The sequence below is a fragment of the Cololabis saira genome, chromosome 7, assembly GCF_033807715.1.
Source record: "Cololabis saira isolate AMF1-May2022 chromosome 7, fColSai1.1, whole genome shotgun sequence".
Lineage (NCBI taxonomy): Eukaryota > Metazoa > Chordata > Actinopteri > Beloniformes > Belonidae > Cololabis > Cololabis saira.
Genome location: NC_084593.1, coordinates 8395883 through 8413543, shown reverse-complemented (window position 1 = coordinate 8413543; position 17661 = coordinate 8395883). Strand labels below are relative to the sequence as shown.

General features: G+C 42.4%; 1 protein-coding gene across 1 annotated transcript in view; it reads left to right on the top strand.

Moving 5' to 3' along the window:
* afg2a (AFG2 AAA ATPase homolog A) overlaps positions 1-17661 on the top strand; it is a 354383-nt gene that overhangs the window by 58062 nt on the left and 278660 nt on the right. The window contains 1 exon segment of the mRNA XM_061724760.1: positions 16880-17089. Coding sequence (XP_061580744.1) covers positions 16880-17089 — 210 coding nt within the window.

The following is a 17661-nucleotide window of genomic DNA, read 5'->3' as shown; positions in this document are numbered from 1 at the left end:
GTAATGGAGCAACAATGAAGTCCAGGGTTTATTAAGCCAATATGCAGTGGAGGAAATGTGACGGCTGGCTGTTACGTAACACAAGCATTCCTATCTGTGAAGGCAAGCAGAAAAAAATAAGAAAAAACTGTTGTCCTCAGCCTCCACGCATCTCCTGAAAGAAAGGAGACGAGATTCCTGAGTCCATATTAAATATGGCGCCAAAATCACGACAGGTGTCGTCTCAAGGCACTTCAACAACACGGTTCAACTCAATCCAAATCAGTCCAATCAATACAAATGAAATAACAATAATGATCATTACTTTGCTTGTGAAACCAACAGGTTGCATTGAAACCTTTCTGTGATACAATCCTCCCTAAATAGTGACGAGTGACTTGTTTCTGTGTAATTAAGGACATTCGTCCCTGAATTCAGACGATTGTGGTGCAGAACTCTCTTTTGAGGACCTTAAACATCGTTCCAAACCTCAATGCTTGATTTTCACCTCAAACTTACATATTTATCTGATTCCCAGGTCTGTTTTTCTTAATTATATTCAATACCTTTGATTGGACAGGACAGTTGAGTTGGAGTTGAAGTGTTCACTAAATGGGATGTTTTAATGTCTTCTTTTTTTTTAAATGGGCAAAAAATCCAGAAAACATATTCTCGCTTGTTTTTTCTATATTGATGCTTAAAAAAGAGTTTTAAACTAAGAATGTTCAATTTTTAAATTTCCACTTTGTCCTCCGAGCTGTCTTGCAGTTTTAGTTTTTTGTCTTCAACATTGTTGGTCCAAAACATACGGTGGCCGAGACCCGCCATTGCTAAAAATAAAAGTAATGCTGCAAACAGAAACAAACGCTGCTGCAAATTAAAGAAACGCTTAGCAAATAAAATAAACGCTGCAAACAAAAAGAAACGTCGCTGCAAATAAAAGAAACGCTGAAAATATAAAGAAACCCCGCTGCAAATAAAATAAAAAAAACGACGCAAATAAAAAAGCCACAACGGAAGTGAATTACCGGGGACTAATTTTGCCTAACACATTAAAAATTACACGTAGCGACGTTGAACACTAACCTTTTCACTTATTTTCTCGTTCGTTGTTCTTCTTATTCCTTGCTCTTCTTATTTCTTCCTTTTCACTTACTTCCTCTTCATCTTCTTCTTCTCCTCTCACGTAAAAAACACCGGTGCATCAGCAAAAATAGTCCCCGGTAATTCACTTCCGTTGTGGCTTTTTTATTTGCGTGTTTTTTTTTTTTTTGCAGCAGCGTTTCTTTTATTTGCTGCAGCGTTTGCTTTTATTTGCAGCGTTTATTTTATTTGCAAAGCGTTTATTTTATTTGCAGTGGCGTTTCTTTTTATTTGCAGCATTTCTTTAATTTGCAGCGCCGTTTGTTTCTGTTTGCAGCGTTACTTTTATTTTCAGCAATGGCGGGTCTCGGCCACCGTAGAAACACCCTCCGTGTGAGGGAACCAAAGAGCAAAACAATAACCTAACCCTCCTGTAGCCGATGAGACGTTCGGATTCAGCCATCAGATCAGTTTTTCATCGCTGCTTGCAACATTATTACAAAAACATATTTATTAGCGCTACTGTCGGTGCAAAAGCAGAAACATCTACAGTTCTAGAGCCGCAGGCAGGAACGAGGTCTCTGTCTTCAGAGCTGAACTGGGTTCAGCCTCCGGTCCCCGTGTGGGCCGAGGATTCAAAAGTTTGCAGCGACAAATCGATAATTAAACCAATAACTGCTCTCTGGCTGCAGGAAAATCAGAGTTAGCTGCCTTACACACAACAAACACACATAAAGACACCGGTTAACAACCAAACGCTCCTGCATGCTCGACGACGATGAAAAAATTAATGGAAAGAAATATTAAGAGACATCTGGATTTCCTGCCTGGGTTATGGCGTCATTCTTAATGACACAATCTGTGTTGGATTGTACATTTATAATCACTATCAGTTGTGTCTCGGCTACGTTCAGTCTCCTGGTGGCCGCGGGGGGGGGGACGCAGGCCAGCTTACATCACGCATTTAAGGCAAGAGACGCAATTTATAACCTAAACACCGTCATCGCCGTAAAGTGAAGGCTCATCTAGCGGAGCGGCGCCTCTCTTCCCCCTTAACGCACGCCGAGAAAAAGCCCTTAAGCTGCCCGTCGGACCACTGACCGCCGATCCGCCGGGGAAAGACGGGGTCGGCCCGGGGAAGAGTGCACACGATCCCGTGGCCATTTTTTTTTTCTGCAATGAAGATAAATCACTTGCTGTGAGCAGCAGCGAAGGAGGGAAGGAAGGAGGGATGAGAGGACAGCGGTGAGACTTCAGGATGTTTTGGAGTTTGCATGTGCAAGACATAACGGACAGGAAGAAGGCTAACATCATCCTCCCCTGGTAATTGAAAGCAGATCGGGTCGCCGAAGGTCCTGCCAGCAACTTAAAAAAAAAAAGAGAAGGGGAGAAGGAGAAACGTGCTTTCCTCGCCCTTCACCTCCACCCTTCTCCCCGCTTCTTTCAGAAAACGCTCATTCACCCAGAGACATCCAGTCCCTGTGGCTGCTTTTCTGGAAACGAGAGGAGCGAGTTTGGACGTTTTTTTCCCTCGGTTATCCCTCTTGCACAGCTCAGCTGAACGGGCCGGCCGCAGAGCCCCGGACTTGATTATATCCACATGAGTGCAAACATTTGTTTCTAATCCATTTTATATAAGAAACTTCCAGTGGTGCTGGATGAACACATGCCCAGAGTTCCTCTGAAACCTTCTCAAATCACATATCCAGAGAGTCAGAGTCAGGCAGATAATGCGTCTCCCTTCCCAATCTATCTACATGTCAATAAATCCAGATTTAACATTTGTTGTCTTTGTTTCCCGATAAAACTTTCATGTTTGCCCCAAGATTGCTTTTTTTTTTCTCAATGAAAAGCTTTTCATTGAAGTAGTCTGGCTATAATATTTTTATTTGGCAGCTGGTTAACAGCCCCAATTATTCTTCCTTATAAACATACTTGTCTCTTTTGAGTGCTTCCTTTCTTTTTCCTTTTGTCTGAGGAGCCAAAAGTCTATAAAGGCCTCGTGTAAAGTTCAATAAAGGAATCTTACACAAGCTGGAGGAGTAAGAAAGAGAAACGTGCAGCACATCGTAGTGGGATTTAAAAGAAATCGCTGAATGAATTGGTCAGTACTCAGTTCAGTTTTGTCATTAAAACACAAGGGCTTTGATGTTTCTTTTTAGTCTGTGGTGCACGTTTATTGTGTAAAAGTAGCTACTTATCCACAACTGTCTTAAGTTTTTTTAATCAACCGAGTGAAGGAGATCATGATTTAATATATCATCTAGTTTTTGCACCGTCAGGGTTTCTACTTACAGAGTTCGCCTGGCTTTTACAAATAAATGTAAATAAAAAGATAAATTAAAGCTGCAAGCAGCGATGAACGGGCCCTTGCATTCACAGCCACCGCCCACCATAAGCATATCAGAAATGACACCACCCACGACTTTCTATGTCAAACCATTCAAAAGTTATGCCAGAAAATAGGAACTATGAAATATCGACCAATCAGAAGAAGGGGCGGGGTTAATTTGCAACAATTATGGTCAAGGACTCAATACCGAGTCCGATGACACCAACCACGAGTCTTTATGTCAAACCATTCAAAAGTTATGGCAGAGAAAAGTATTCTAGGGAGCGCTGTTGAGCCATTTTGCCACGCCCATTAATGCAAACCATGAAATATCAAATTTATCACCAGGCCTGGCTTGCATGCAAAATTTGGTGACTTTTGGGGAACTATCAAATATGGACCAATCAGATGAAGGGGGTCGCGCTTTTTGGCGTCTGTCGTCGCCACCGTAACACTTTTGAAAGAGAAAAGTAATGCACGTAGTCGCAGGATGGAGACGCATATTTTGATGTATAACACACCTGGGTGCACGTTACGGTTCGGGCCGTATTAACTGCCGAAGGAATGGCATAAATTGCGCCAAAATTACGCAATTAATTCAAAATGTTCAAAATGGCCACCTTCCTGTTCGGTTTCGGCCATGGCGCCAGGAGACTTTTCTTTAAGTTGCGACATGATACAGGTGTGTACCGATTTACGTTCATGTACGTCAAACCGTATTATGGGGCTTGAGGCGCAAAGTTTTCTAGGGGGCGCTGTTGAGCCATTTTGCCACGCCCATTAATGCAAACCATTAAATATCAAATTTATCTCCGGTGTAGCGACTAATGGACTAGGACGTGTTTTTTTGAGCTCCTGCAACAACCTTTAAAAATATCTATTTTTGGTACAGCTTTTTCATCTTCCTTCGGTTTATTTTTCCCGACCTTCATTATTCTACTTTGGCCCCGTATTTTTGCCGACCAAAATGCCTCCAAAACTCAAACCATCCGCACCACCCCCGCGGCCCTCTCCGCACGCAGCATCCCCGCCTCGTGGTGACCCCCCGTCCAGCCTGGCCGAGGCCGCCGGGGCCGCTCCTTCACACGACTTTAAGGCCGAGCTGCTCGCATCACTCCGCGTTGAGATGGCGGCTGTTTTTAAATCGGAGCTTCAGACTGCTTTAAATGAAAACCTGTCGAGCATCAAGACTGAGCTGCAAGCGGTGAAGTCGGAATTATCAAAAAGCATTACAAACATCCAGTCTGATGTGCGCGCTCTGAAGAACACCGTGGTTGAAATGGAAACATCTCTTTCATCCTGCACCGATGACATCACAACCTTACAGGCTAAAGTGGAGCATCTGTCAGCTGAACTGATGAGGCTGGATGGTAAATGCGAGGATCTGGAGGCGAGATCCCGGCGCAATAACATACGGATCGTGGGAATTCCTGAAGATTTTTCCACCTCTTCTGCTGTTACGGATATTCCCTCTCTGCTCAAGGAGGCTTTCAGCCTGGAGAAGGAGCCTCTCCTGGACCGGGCGCACCGCACCCTCCAGCCGAAGCCGAAGCCCGGAGAGCGCCCTCGTCCCATCATCGCCCGTCTGCACTATCATACAGACTGTGTGGATATATTGCGCCGAGCCAGGGCTCAGCAACGGATTACGTGTGGAGAGTTGACTTTTTCTGTCTTTCCCGACCACACCCAGAAGACGGCCCGTGCCCGAGCCGCCTTTAATGACGTCCGCCGCCGGCTCCGCGAGATCCCGGGGATCCGATACGGTCTGCTGTACCCCGCCCGCCTCCGCATCACCCACAACGGCGCAGAAAGGGAGTTCAGGTCGGCAGAGGAGGCCAGCGCTTTCATCACGTCGCTCAAAGTCTAGTTGAACTTTTTTCAGTTCATCAGTGTCGGTTTTTTTTTTTCTTTTTTTTTTTCTCTCCCATATATACACGGTATGTGGTTTTCAGTTTAACTTGGTCGTGATTGGTTGTACCTCTCTGTTAATGTTGCTGGGCTTGCAGGAGCTCAACACGAAGCTTGTTAGTTATTATCTTGTTAGTTATGCTTAAAGCCGTAAGTGTTCTTTTCAGGGATCTGACTCCTTCTGGAGTTTGCACTGGGTTCTCCATCGTTTGGGGATGGGGTCGTTGTAAGTGCAGTTGGGGGGTGGGGGGTGGGGGGTTCAGTAGGTTAAGTTTGTTGTTGTTTTCAATTTTCCCCCTTTTTTTTTTTTTTTTTTTTTTTTTCTCCCCCCTTTTTTTTTTTTTTTTTTTTTTTTTTTTATTTTTTTTATTTTTTTCTTCTTCTTTCCTCTTTCTTTCTTTCTTTCTTTCCTCCCTCCATCCCTTTCTTTCCTTTCCTTCCTTGGGGATCCGCATTCGGTACATCTCTATCTTTAGGAATTTAACATATGGCCACTAATACTGGTACTTCTGTGAGGTTGTTGAGCTGGAATATTAAAGGCATGGGGAGTCCAATTAAGAGATCGAGAATATTTGCTCACCTGAGACGTCTTAAAGCTGACTTAGTGTTCCTTCAGGAAACCCACATGCGCACCAAAGACCAGGTCAGACTTAAATGTCCCTGGGTTTCTGAGGTGTTTCACTCTGATTTCAACTCTAAGGCCAGGGGGGTTGCTATATTAATTGGTAAGTCAATGCAGTTTTCAGCATCTAAGGTGATTTCAGACAAAAACGGCAGATACTTAATTGTGGCGGGTACGCTATTTCATATTCCCATATTATTAGTTAATATATATGCCCCCAATTTTGACAACCCACACTTTATGAACAAGCTTTTTGAATGTCTCCCCTCATTGAACGACAGTCTTCTTATAATTGGCGGGGATATGAACTGCGTAATTGACCCCAAACTAGACCGCTCCAGCCCACGAAATCTGACTCCTTCTTCAATGTCGAGGTCTCTTTCAGATTTTGTGTCCAAGAACGGTTGCACCGATCCTTGGAGATTTTATAACCCTTGTACCAAAAAATATTCCTTCTTTTCTCAGATGCATCAATCTTTCTCTCGGATTGATTATTATTTTATTGATGCTAAACTAATTCCCAAAGTACTGTCTGTTGATTATCATCCTATTGTGATCTCCGACCACGCTCCTCTTTCTTTGGATATTCAGTTCTCTTCACAGCCACGCTACTCAACATCTTGGAGGTTCAATACATTACTTCTCTCAGATGATAAGTTCACCAATTTTATTACAACTAAAATTGATGATTACATCTCTATAAATCAAAATGATATGGAACCAATTTCATCTTCACTGCTGTGGGAATCATTAAAAGCATATTTGCGGGGACAAATTATCTCCTTCTCTGCTCACTTGAATAAGTCCCGGAAAGCCAAATTACAAGAACTCTCTATTAAGATCACAAAATTGGACCAACAACTTGCTACTTGCCCCTCTCCCAGTTTTCTTAAGCAACGTGTCGATTTACAGACTGAATTTGATCTCCTTACCACTAATGATGCAGAGCGACTTCTCTTACGATCACGCTCCGTATATTATGAACATGGAGACAAGGCAAGTCGGCTCATGGCTCATCAGCTACGTCGCCAGGCAGCCTCACGTATGATCCTTCAGATAAAAGATTCATCAGGCTCATTGCATCAGGATCCCACCGCCATTAATTCTGTCTTTCACTCATTTTATTCCTCTTTATATACGTCTGAATCTCCATCTGGCTCCACTGAATTGAATTCATTCTTAGATAGCCTCAACTTTCCTGTTATAGGCTCCGATGCTGCTAAAAATCTTGACTCGCCATTAACGGTAGAAGAAATTAATCTCGCTGTGAGAAGTATGCAAAATAACAAAGCTCCTGGCCCTGATGGATTTCCAGTGGAATTTTTTAAGAAATTTCAGGATAAATTGTCCCCTTTATTGCATGCTGTTTATAAGGAATCACTGGAACATGGCACTCTCCCTCCCACTTTAAGGCAAGCCTCCATAAGTCTCCTCTTAAAAAGATAAGGATCCAACTCTCTGCGGCTCATACAGACCTCTTTCGTTAATAAATATAGATGCTAAGATCCTTGCTAAAGCCTTGGCTTATCGCTTGGAGAACATTGTGCCAACTATTGTCTCAAATGAACAGACAGGATTTGTTAAGGGGCGACAGTTATTCTTTAATGTGCGGACACTTTTAAATATTATTCACTCTAAAACTATCACCACAACACCTGAAGTCGTAATCTCAGTCGATGCTGAAAAGGCATTTGATAGGATTGAATGTGACTATTTATTTACTGTACTGAAGAAGTTTGGGCTGGGGAATGGGTTCATTTCTTTGATTCGTCTCCTTTACACGTCTCCACAAGCAAGCGTTTCCACTAATGGCATTCAGTCCAATTTTTTTACTCTAGCCCGTGGCACCAGACAGGGGTGTCCCCTCTCTCCCCTATTATTCGCACTAGCTATAGAGCCCCTGTCAATCTTTCTGAGGTCCTCCCCCACTTTTACTGGGATCTCCCGATTGGGAACAGAATATAAGCTGTCACTTTACGCTGATGACTTACTGTTATATGTCTCGGATCCTGTCCTCTCCATTCCTTCAATTTTATCTGCTTTCCAGAGATTCGGGTCTTTCTCAGGCTATAAAGTGAACGTATCTAAAAGTGAATGCTATCCCATTAATGACTCAGCAACACAGCTCGTACAGTCAGATATCCCTTTTAAGATTAGTCCTTCCGGCTTTAGGTATCTTGGGATCAACGTAACCAGAACGTTAAGCTCTCTTTTTTCTGCTAATCTCTCACCTTTAATGTCTACAATTAAATCTGACCTCCATAGATGGAAAAGCTTACCTCTTTCATTAATTGGAAGAATTAACGCAGTTAAAATGAATATTTTGCCCAAATTTCTATTTCTGTTCCATTGTCTTCCACTTTTCTTACCAAAACACTTTTTTAAAATAATTGATCAAACTATTTCTGACTTCTTATGGTGTGGGAAGGCTCCTAGAATCCGCAAATCCACACTTCAGAGATGTAAATTCAATGGCGGACTGGCACTTCCCAATTTCCAACTGTATTATTGGGCAGCACATATTCAAAAAATTTCATTTTGGTTCAAATCGGTGAATATGCCATGGTGTAAATTGGAGGCACAGTCATGCATTTCATCCTCTTTACCTGCTCTACTTACCTCATCTATTCCATCCAACCTCTCTGTCTTTACAAATAATCAAGTGGTTCACTCCACACTTAAAATTTGGTATCAATTTAGGAAACACTTCAAATTTAAGTCAGCATCTACTTTAGCTCCATTACTGAACAATCATTTATTTCGACCTCCGCTTACAGATTCAACCTTTCTCATATGGCATAATAAGGGCCTGAAAAGTTTTGGAGATCTTTACAAGGATGGTATCTTTCGCAGCTTTGCAGATCTCTCAGGTGAATTTAATCTCCCGCCTTCTCATCTCTTTCGATACTTTCAGATTAGACACTGCGCTAAAGCTTTGTTTCCAGTTTTTCCATCCTCTCCGCCGACTCTACAGTGGGAGGTGCTTTTAAACCATGATCCACTTCAAAAATCACTGATCTCTAAGGTTTACGATGACCTTCTGTCTTTCGATCTCTCTCCAGTTATTAAAGTTAGGGCTGCCTGGGAAGATGAACTGGATCTAAATTTGGAGGATGACTGGTGGGACGCTGCTCTTAAAAAAATTTACACAAGTTCATCCTGCGCTCGTCTTACACTTATACAGTTTAAAGTACTGTTTAGAGTCCACTTTTCTAAAGCTCGACTCTCACAGATCTATCCCAGTGTCACTGACGAATGCGACAAATGTCATGCCTCGTCCTGCAATTTAACCCATATGTTTTACTCTTGCCCACTACTTTCTCGCTTTTGGTCGAATTATTTTGACACCATGTCAAAAATACTCTCGGTGAATATAAAAGTCTCCCCCCATGTTGCCATATTCGGGCTCCCAGAGGACCATGGCCGGTTTACTTCAAACCAAAAAGACATTTTGGCTTTTACTTCCTTACTGGCAAGACGCCACCTTCTTCTCCACTGGAAGTCGACTAAGGCTCCTTCTAGTACCCAGTGGCTCAACGACACCATGTTTTTTCTGAAGCTGGAAAAGATTAAATATTCACTGAAGGGTAGTTGCAACAAATTTTATAATAAGTGGCTTCCCTTTCTCACATTCTTCCACTCTCTCCAGTCCCTGCCTCCTGATTGACGGATCCCCCCCCTCCCTCTCTTCTCTCTTTCCTTTCTTTCTTCCTCCTTTTTTATTTATCTTTTTATTTACTTTTCTTTTGTTTTTGGGTTTTTTTTTTTTTTTTTTTTTTTCCCCCTTTTTATTCATCTATTTTTTTAATTCATACTGTTTAGCTTAAATACTTAAATATTACTTGTATATAAGAATATAATAATTTTCGTGTATTTGTCATTGTTTTGTGTGGATTTTTTGTTCTGTTCTTAATTCCAAAAAAAAAAAAAAAAAGGAGGTAGACTGTATATCTTTTTTTTTGTTTATTCCTGCTCAACTGTGCCTTACCCCCTAATAAAAATATCAAAACAAAAAAAAAATATCAAATTTATCGCCTGCCTTGCATGCAAAATTTGGTGACTTTTGGGGCCGTTTAAGGGGGGGGAAAGGCCCTCCTTTCGTAGAAAGAAAGAAAGAAAGAAAGAAAGAAAGAAAGAAAGAAAGAAAGAAAGAAAGAAAGAAAGAAAGAAAGAAAGAAAGAAAGAAAGAAAGAAAGAAAGAAAGAAAGAAAGAAAGAAAGAAAGAAAGAAAGAAAGAAAGAAAGAAAGAGAAAAATTCCTACAGATACAATAGGGCCTTTGCACTGTAAGTGCTCGGGCCCTAAAAAACACTTTTGCTCTTATTCATCTGTTCTCGTGAAGGGGCGTCGGCTTCACCTGGTGTCTGAAGATTCCTCAGATCTCGCCGCAAGCACGAGTCCTCAACTTTATAAATATTTTAATGAAAAGAACGGAGGGGCCGTAAACGTGATGCAAAAGCACTTTAAAGAGTTCAGCTGGAAAAGAAAAGACTTTTATAGATCCAAGTCTTTCAGCATCACGGTAACGGATATCTGGAAACGGTAGCTGGAACATTTAGGTTCTCTGCTAACCTCGTTTATCTGCAGGTCCGCTTCCTCGTAGGGACGACCTCACCTGATCCGGCCTGAACCCGCACCTGCGATCGCTGCCGTCGCCGCTCACCTTTTCTAATGACTGAAAAGGAGGTGCTAACGAGAAATTATGAAGTTAATTGAATCTGTTAACCCTTGTGCTGTTTTTGGGTCAAGGGAGGGTGAAGGGAGAAAAGAAGGAAGGGAGAAAAGATGGATGGAAGTAAAGATGGATGGAAGTAAGGAAGGAAGGAAAGAAGGAAGGAAGGAAGGGAGAAAAGATGGAAGGAAGGAAAGAAGGAAGTAAGGAAGAAAGGAGAAAAGAAGGAAGGAAGTAGGAAAGAGAGTAAGGAAGGGAGAAAAGATGGAAGGAAGGGAGAAAGGAAGGAAGGAAAGAAGGAAGGATGTAGGAAAGGGAGTAAGGGAGGGAGAAAAGATGGAAGGGAGGAAAGAAGGAAGAAAGGAGAAAAGAAGGAAGGAAGTAGGAAAGGGAGTAAGGAAGGGAGAAAAGATGGAAGGAAGGGAGAAAGGAAGGAAGGAAAGAAGGAAGGATGTAGGAAAGGGAGTAAGGGAGGGAGAAAAGATGGAAGGGAGGAAAGAAGGAAGTAAGGAAGAAAGGAGAAAAGAAGGAAGGAAGTAGGAAAGGGAGAAAAGGTGGAAGGAAGTAGGAAAGGGAGTAAGGAAGGGAGAAAAGGTGGAAGGGAGGAAGTAAGGAAGAAAGGAGAAAAGTAGGAAAGGGAGTAAGGAAGGGAGAAAATAAGGAAGGAAAAGCAAAGAAGGTAATAAAGGAACGAATGACGAAAGGGAGGTTGGAAGAAAAAGTAGGAAAAGAGGAAAGGAAGAAGCAAGGCTTGGCAGGAGGAAAGAAGGATAGAATTGGGTAATTTTGACCCAAAGACAGCACAAGGGTTAAAGAACCTTTAAACCCGGCCGGGACCGGCCACAACCGTGGACACATAGGAAGGGTTGTATGACGAACCAATAACGTTATGAAGAACCTGAAAGAGGAAGCAGCAGCTTGGATTTACTCGGTTGTCCAGAGGACACGCCGTGCATGTTCAGATGTCTAATTTACAGAACTGTCAGGAATCCCAAGTGCTTCTACTCTCCGATGAGAGTGAACGTCTGGAAAAAGCTGGATGTTGGTTAGGTGTGTGAGGAGCATCTGGACCCATCAGTTAAAGGGCTCCCTGAGGGACGAAAGACCTTCTTGATCTTTCTCTCTCTTGGTCTAACCACAGATGCCGTAGAGACGTAACACCCAACCCTCGGTGGCGGTGCAGAGATAACCACGCTGAATAATCTGGCTTTAATTGTTGCTCCAGTCCTCCGACCGTCATCTGTGCAGTTGTGTCACAGATGGTTTGTTTCCCTGCCAGGAAAGTTCTTACTTTCCTTCCCTCGTCTTCATTTTTGCACACTTGTTCCCTCTATTTCTTTATGTACAACCCCCGTTTTTAACTTCCTCTCAGCTTTCTGCACTCTTTCATTTCATTTAATTTCTCTCCCCGAGTCTTGGAAGTGAGTGCTTTTTCTTCGCTCGCCTGCGTCTGGCCCATCTCTCCCCCATCCCTGCAACACCCTCCCCTCTTCTCTCTCCCTCTTTCAACCCTCTTCCTTCACTTCGTTCATTTCTCTCTGTTGCTCGGCGCTGGCCATAAATTGTTCGGTATTTACAGTATGTGGCCAGACGCCAGGTTTCCATTAGGTGCTTCGTTCCCCGGAGACGGCGCCGGTGGCCTGGGATGTGTTACCTCTGGATGGAGAGCTGGAGGAGGAGGGATGAGGAGGGCGGGGGGGCGTAAGCATGTGAGGAGAGAGAAGAGGAAGTCAAACAGAGGGGAGGTGAAAGAGTATTAAGCACCAGTATTAAAGTCAGAGTGTGTAGAGTGATAGCAAGAGGGTCGGGTAAGAAAAGGAAGGGAGCGGAGTCGAGACGAGACATAAAATGAAAAAGATGGAGGGAAGGGGACAGTTGGAGCGAGAAGTTAACAGCTCTATCCCTGACTGGAAATAACAGTGTTGCAGATGTTTTCCTTCACTATCATCAAAGGCCATCGGCAGTGGCCGCCGTATTTTAATCTTGTTTAAAAGCCCACGCAGACTTTTTTTTGTTTTACATCCTAGATGACATCAGTTCCTCTCTGAACCTGCAATAATCTGACAGCAGCCGCGAAGTCAGAGATTTAGACGGGAAACAGGAGAGAGCTCGTTACTTTATTGCAATAATGTGATTCAAACCTCCGTCTCCAGCAGTGGTCCAAGAACGGACCCAAACCCGAGTCTCTGGGGTGAAGCTACGCACTTTGTTGCTTGTTTTGAAAGCTGAATATTTATATTTATTCACGGGATCAGTATTTTAGTGGTATTACAAGTAGTGATGCACCGAAATGAAAATTTGTGGCCGAAACCGAAAATAATAATAAACACTTGGCCGAATACCGAACAATACCGAACATGGTTCTTCGCAGTTTGTCATTTATTTTGCCAATTTTTTCACCATTGCATAAATCAAATAAATTTGATTTAGGCATGCTTTTCAAAGAAAAAAATCTTTTACAAAATTACAAGGTAGAAAATATTTATTGAACATAAAAAACTGAACATTTTTTAATTTCCCAGCATTATGTTGTTTTGGTTCCACCTCCTGGTGAATGTTAGGTAAAATTCTTATGTGGTTACTCTTTGGTTGGCCAACGATTTATGTTTGTTGTGCGCAACCGGTATGGGAGCGGCCAGTCTATTTCCTTATATTACAACGCCGTTATTAATTTTTTTCCCACTTATTCCACCGAACACCGAAAGTGTTCTTTTGCCATTTTCGGCCGAACAATTTCGGTTACCGAACAATCGGTGCATCACTAATTACAAGTATTTATGGGTAATAGAAACAAATATCCAAAGAGTCTTTGCTAAGGAATACGAGGCACACGCACCCTGGAGAATACCAGGCACACAGTGAAGCACGGCGGAGGCAGCATCATGCTGTGGGCTTTGGTAAGCCCGCCATGGGAACGGGGCCAAATCCAGTAGGACAACAAATTAACTTTCACACCTCACCTGAGCAAACAACCAGCATTTGAATCTCATGAGCAAGACTTGTGTTTCACTTAAAGGCTGAGTTATGGTTCTGCAACAAATCACCGCCGAGCCTACGCCGCAGGTTGCACCGCGTCACGTACGCCACGCTGTGCCTGACGCACCTCCCACAAATTGTAACTACGTGTCAAGAGGTCGCAGACCAACGCAGACCGAGAGGGCTGTGATTGGTTTACTTGGTAGCAACGCATTTCTGGTTCCGGTTCGTGAAGCAGTCGTGAACTTTCAGCGCTGTTTTCTTCGTGTATGTGTGATTTTTTTATTTTTTTATTTTATTTTTTATTTTTTATACACAATAGTTGTCCTTATCTCTTTGATTCACTGTGACTGGAAAAGTCGGATAAACCATTCAGGAAAAGACCCCTAGCACTCGCGGGGGGTACTGCACCGCGGCGAAATTGAAGTTTTTCTTTTTTTTAACATTTGCAAAAAGTACAATGATTACAAATCTTCACATTATGCAATTTCAAGTTGAATATAACATATAAAGAGTATAACTCAAATAAAAAACAAAACAAAAAGCATAACACATTATAACCAGCCAGGGGGGATGAAATTATAACAGAAAACCAAAACATTTACATACATTTATGGTTTTGATTGCTTTTGAATTTGTAGAAAACTTAATAGAGTCCAGATACTGATTGAGTTCACAATGAAAAGTAAAAAAAGATTTTTTTTGTGTAAGAATTTGGATTTGTGGATGTGGAATTTTGCAAGGATAAAAAACAATTAATAATAAATGTTTCGTTTGTCTTTGTTCTAATCGTAACATGGTCAAAAACACCAAACAACACATCCAACGAAATGGAGTGTTGGAGAAGTCCGAAGGATTCACGACGGCGTCACGGCAGCGGCGTGTGCTCTGCGTTGGCGTAGCGCAGAACCATAATCCAGCCTTAAGTTGTTCTCAAAAAGTAATGGAATAAACAAATAAGTCAAGACTGCGTTGCTGCAGAGTACAAGGAGACGTATCCTGTTGGAAACAAACCCGGACACGGTTAGAAGTGCAAGATTTCCTGAGTTTGGGAGAGAAAAATAGTGGCAGATCTCAGATTCACGAGAATCCACGGCCGTCTGCAAAGATGATTGTTGCTGACGTGGCTTCGTCTGGGCTGGATGTTGCATGAAGATCAACCATCGGCCATCACAGACGATGCTTAATTGGACACGTTTTGAATTTTGAAGGTCACCAATTGTTCACATTTCTCTCAGTATGTTTTACTTCTATCAGTGTACGTGTTGTATTGATTAAGTTAAACAACAAACACTCAAAAAAACTAATAATTCAAGGTCTGTTTCAGAAGAAAAATGAGATTATTCCCCTTCTGTATGTTTACTCAGAGTTTACATCCTGGAAAACCCCTTTCTCCCTTTTTTGTGGTACTAAGATGCATCAGATAAACATCAGGATGTGGAAAAAGGAGGTGGAGAGGGGGAACGATGGGGTCAATGTGAAGGAGGAAAAAAACATCTATGAACAAACTGAAAAAGAGGGGGAAACAGTATTTGTATTGAAGAGGGAGACAAGGAGGATGAAGAAGAAACTTTAGATAGTTTTGGACGAGACTCTCTTTCCCTTATCTGCTTTATCTCCTCCGGTTGTTCACTGCCGGACTCCCTCCCTCCTTCACTTCCCCCTTCCCTCCCTCCCTCCCTCTTTCCATCTGTCAGACAGACAGCTGTTGGCAGGCTCGCGCTGTTGTTGTTCCCTCCGTCCAGAGTCTCCCTGATTCCACCCGAGCCCTCGGTTCCTCCGTCTCCCTCCAAATATGCTTTTCTATTCCGCCCCCCCTCCCCTGTCATCGGCCTGCAGGAACTGGACGTTCCTCGGCTCGGCCATGTGGTCGGAGAGTTAGAAAGGTCCTCGCACGGGTTACGTGAGAACATCTGTGACATCAGCGTGCAATCAAGAACTTTGTTTGGTCTGTTGCATTTATTGTTGGCGATGCGTTTTGCGCCTGAGCCGCCGCAGATAAGACCTCTACGAAAGTTGGAAGACTTCATTGACTTCATCAAGACGATCATTTATGAGATTAAACCTTTCTCCGTGTTCCACCTCGAGTACAATCCACGTGTCTTTTGATTGCGTGCAATTGTATGAATAATTGACCGCACTTAACCCTCAATTAAATATATCTTTTGACTGGATTGGAAACGAGGTTGAACTCTTCCACATCTGGATCTACTAATAACGTGTCTTTCTGTTTTTTTTCTTCGTCAGGTATGCCTAGTACTCGAGTTGTAAAAAAGAATCAGGGGGGATGGTGGATTTTATCATATGGGGACAGATAATTTGTGCTGATTACAAATAATATAATATATTACAAATAATAGCACTGACCAAAACACGTGCAGAAATACTGCAGGAATGACATAGCAGCAGTTAAATGCAGCCTTCTGTAAGCTTTAAATATCCACTGGGCTTACATCAAATACATCAAAACACAACAATAAAAAACACTTTTCTGAACTTATCAATATGACTCTGTCCTTCACAGGATAAGTAAAATGGATCACTGCAAAAACTCACAATCTTAACAAGAATATTTGTCTTATTTCTAGTTAAAATGTCTCATTTTAGTAAAAAAAATCTTATTACACTTAAAACAAGACTCATCACTGGAAAAAAACAACAATTTTCACCTGTTTCAAGTAGATTTTCACTTAAAATAAGTAGAAAAATCTGCATGTTGAACAAGATTTTATTGCTTGTAATGAGAAGATAAATCTCAGAATCAGAAATGAGAATCAGAAAAGGGTTAATTGCCAAGTTTTCACACGAGGAATTTGTTATGGTGATTGGTGCAACACAATACAATTATAAAAACAAATATATAAAAGATGAAATAAAATGTATAAACAATAAAATAAAATTTGGAAAGACCAGAAATGTACAAAATGAGGTTTATAAAGTGCCGGATATGAGTCTGTACAAAAGTTACAGGATTGGAATATTTACGTTTTATTTACGTAAATATTGTCCCACTGGCAGATTTTCCTACTTATTTCAGGTGACAATTTACTTGAAACAGGTGAAAATGGTCAAATAAGTTATTTTTCTGGTGTTATTTTTCTGGTGATGACTCTAAATGTTGAAATAGCAGTAAAACCACATTCATTGATGAAATGACATAAGAGATGGAAAGGGGGGGATGGCAGTTTTACAGGGGGGAGGATTTTGACCGTTTTTATTTCAGGGTGGATGCCATCCCCCCTCAACTCCAGTACTGGCTACGACTCATTCTGTCCGACGGTTAAAAAGCTTTGGTTTCTTCCCCTCAGGTCCGCTGGTCGGATGTGGGCGGGATGGCGGAGGTGAAGCTGAAGCTGAAGCAGGCCGTGGAGTGGCCGCTGAGACACCCCGAGGCCTTCACTCGCATGGGAATCCAACCGCCGAGAGGAGTGCTGCTCTACGGGCCCCCGGGCTGCTCCAAGACCATGATCGCCAAGGCTCTGGCTAATGAAAGCGGGCTCAACTTCCTGGCTATAAAAGTGGGTTTTCATCACAGAATCATAACTCTTTTCTCTCTCAGGGAGTTAAAATCAAATAAGTCCTCAGGGCAAATTATTGCTGCTTTTCTCTACATTAATGTGATGCACGAATACGAACGAGTAATGCTTCACAGACGTGCCTTTCCGTGTCGTTCTCGTGCCAAGACTGTGCACAAGACTTGGACGTAGATTTGATTGTCGATGACTTTGTGTTTCAATCTCATCTCTCGGCGCAGACGCTTGGACTTCAGCCTCTGCAGCTCAACATCATTGGTCCAGACTGCGCTGCTGTTTTTCCCATAATTAGCTAATAGCCGTCCAACTAGAGGACGTGCTGAAATGACATATTGCGAATACAAAACAGTTTTCTTTTCCATGCGCCCCTTCAAAAAATGTATCCAGCCCACTTTTCCATGTTGACGGAGCTTCACGTTAGATGCGACTAAGGCTCAAAAACAACATGAACGTGGAGTTTGTTGTTTCTCTGTGCAGGAAGTCGTTTTTTAGGGCCTGAAAACGCTTCCTCCTGCAGGGTTTTTTCCTCACACTGGCTCTCTATGACTACGTTTACA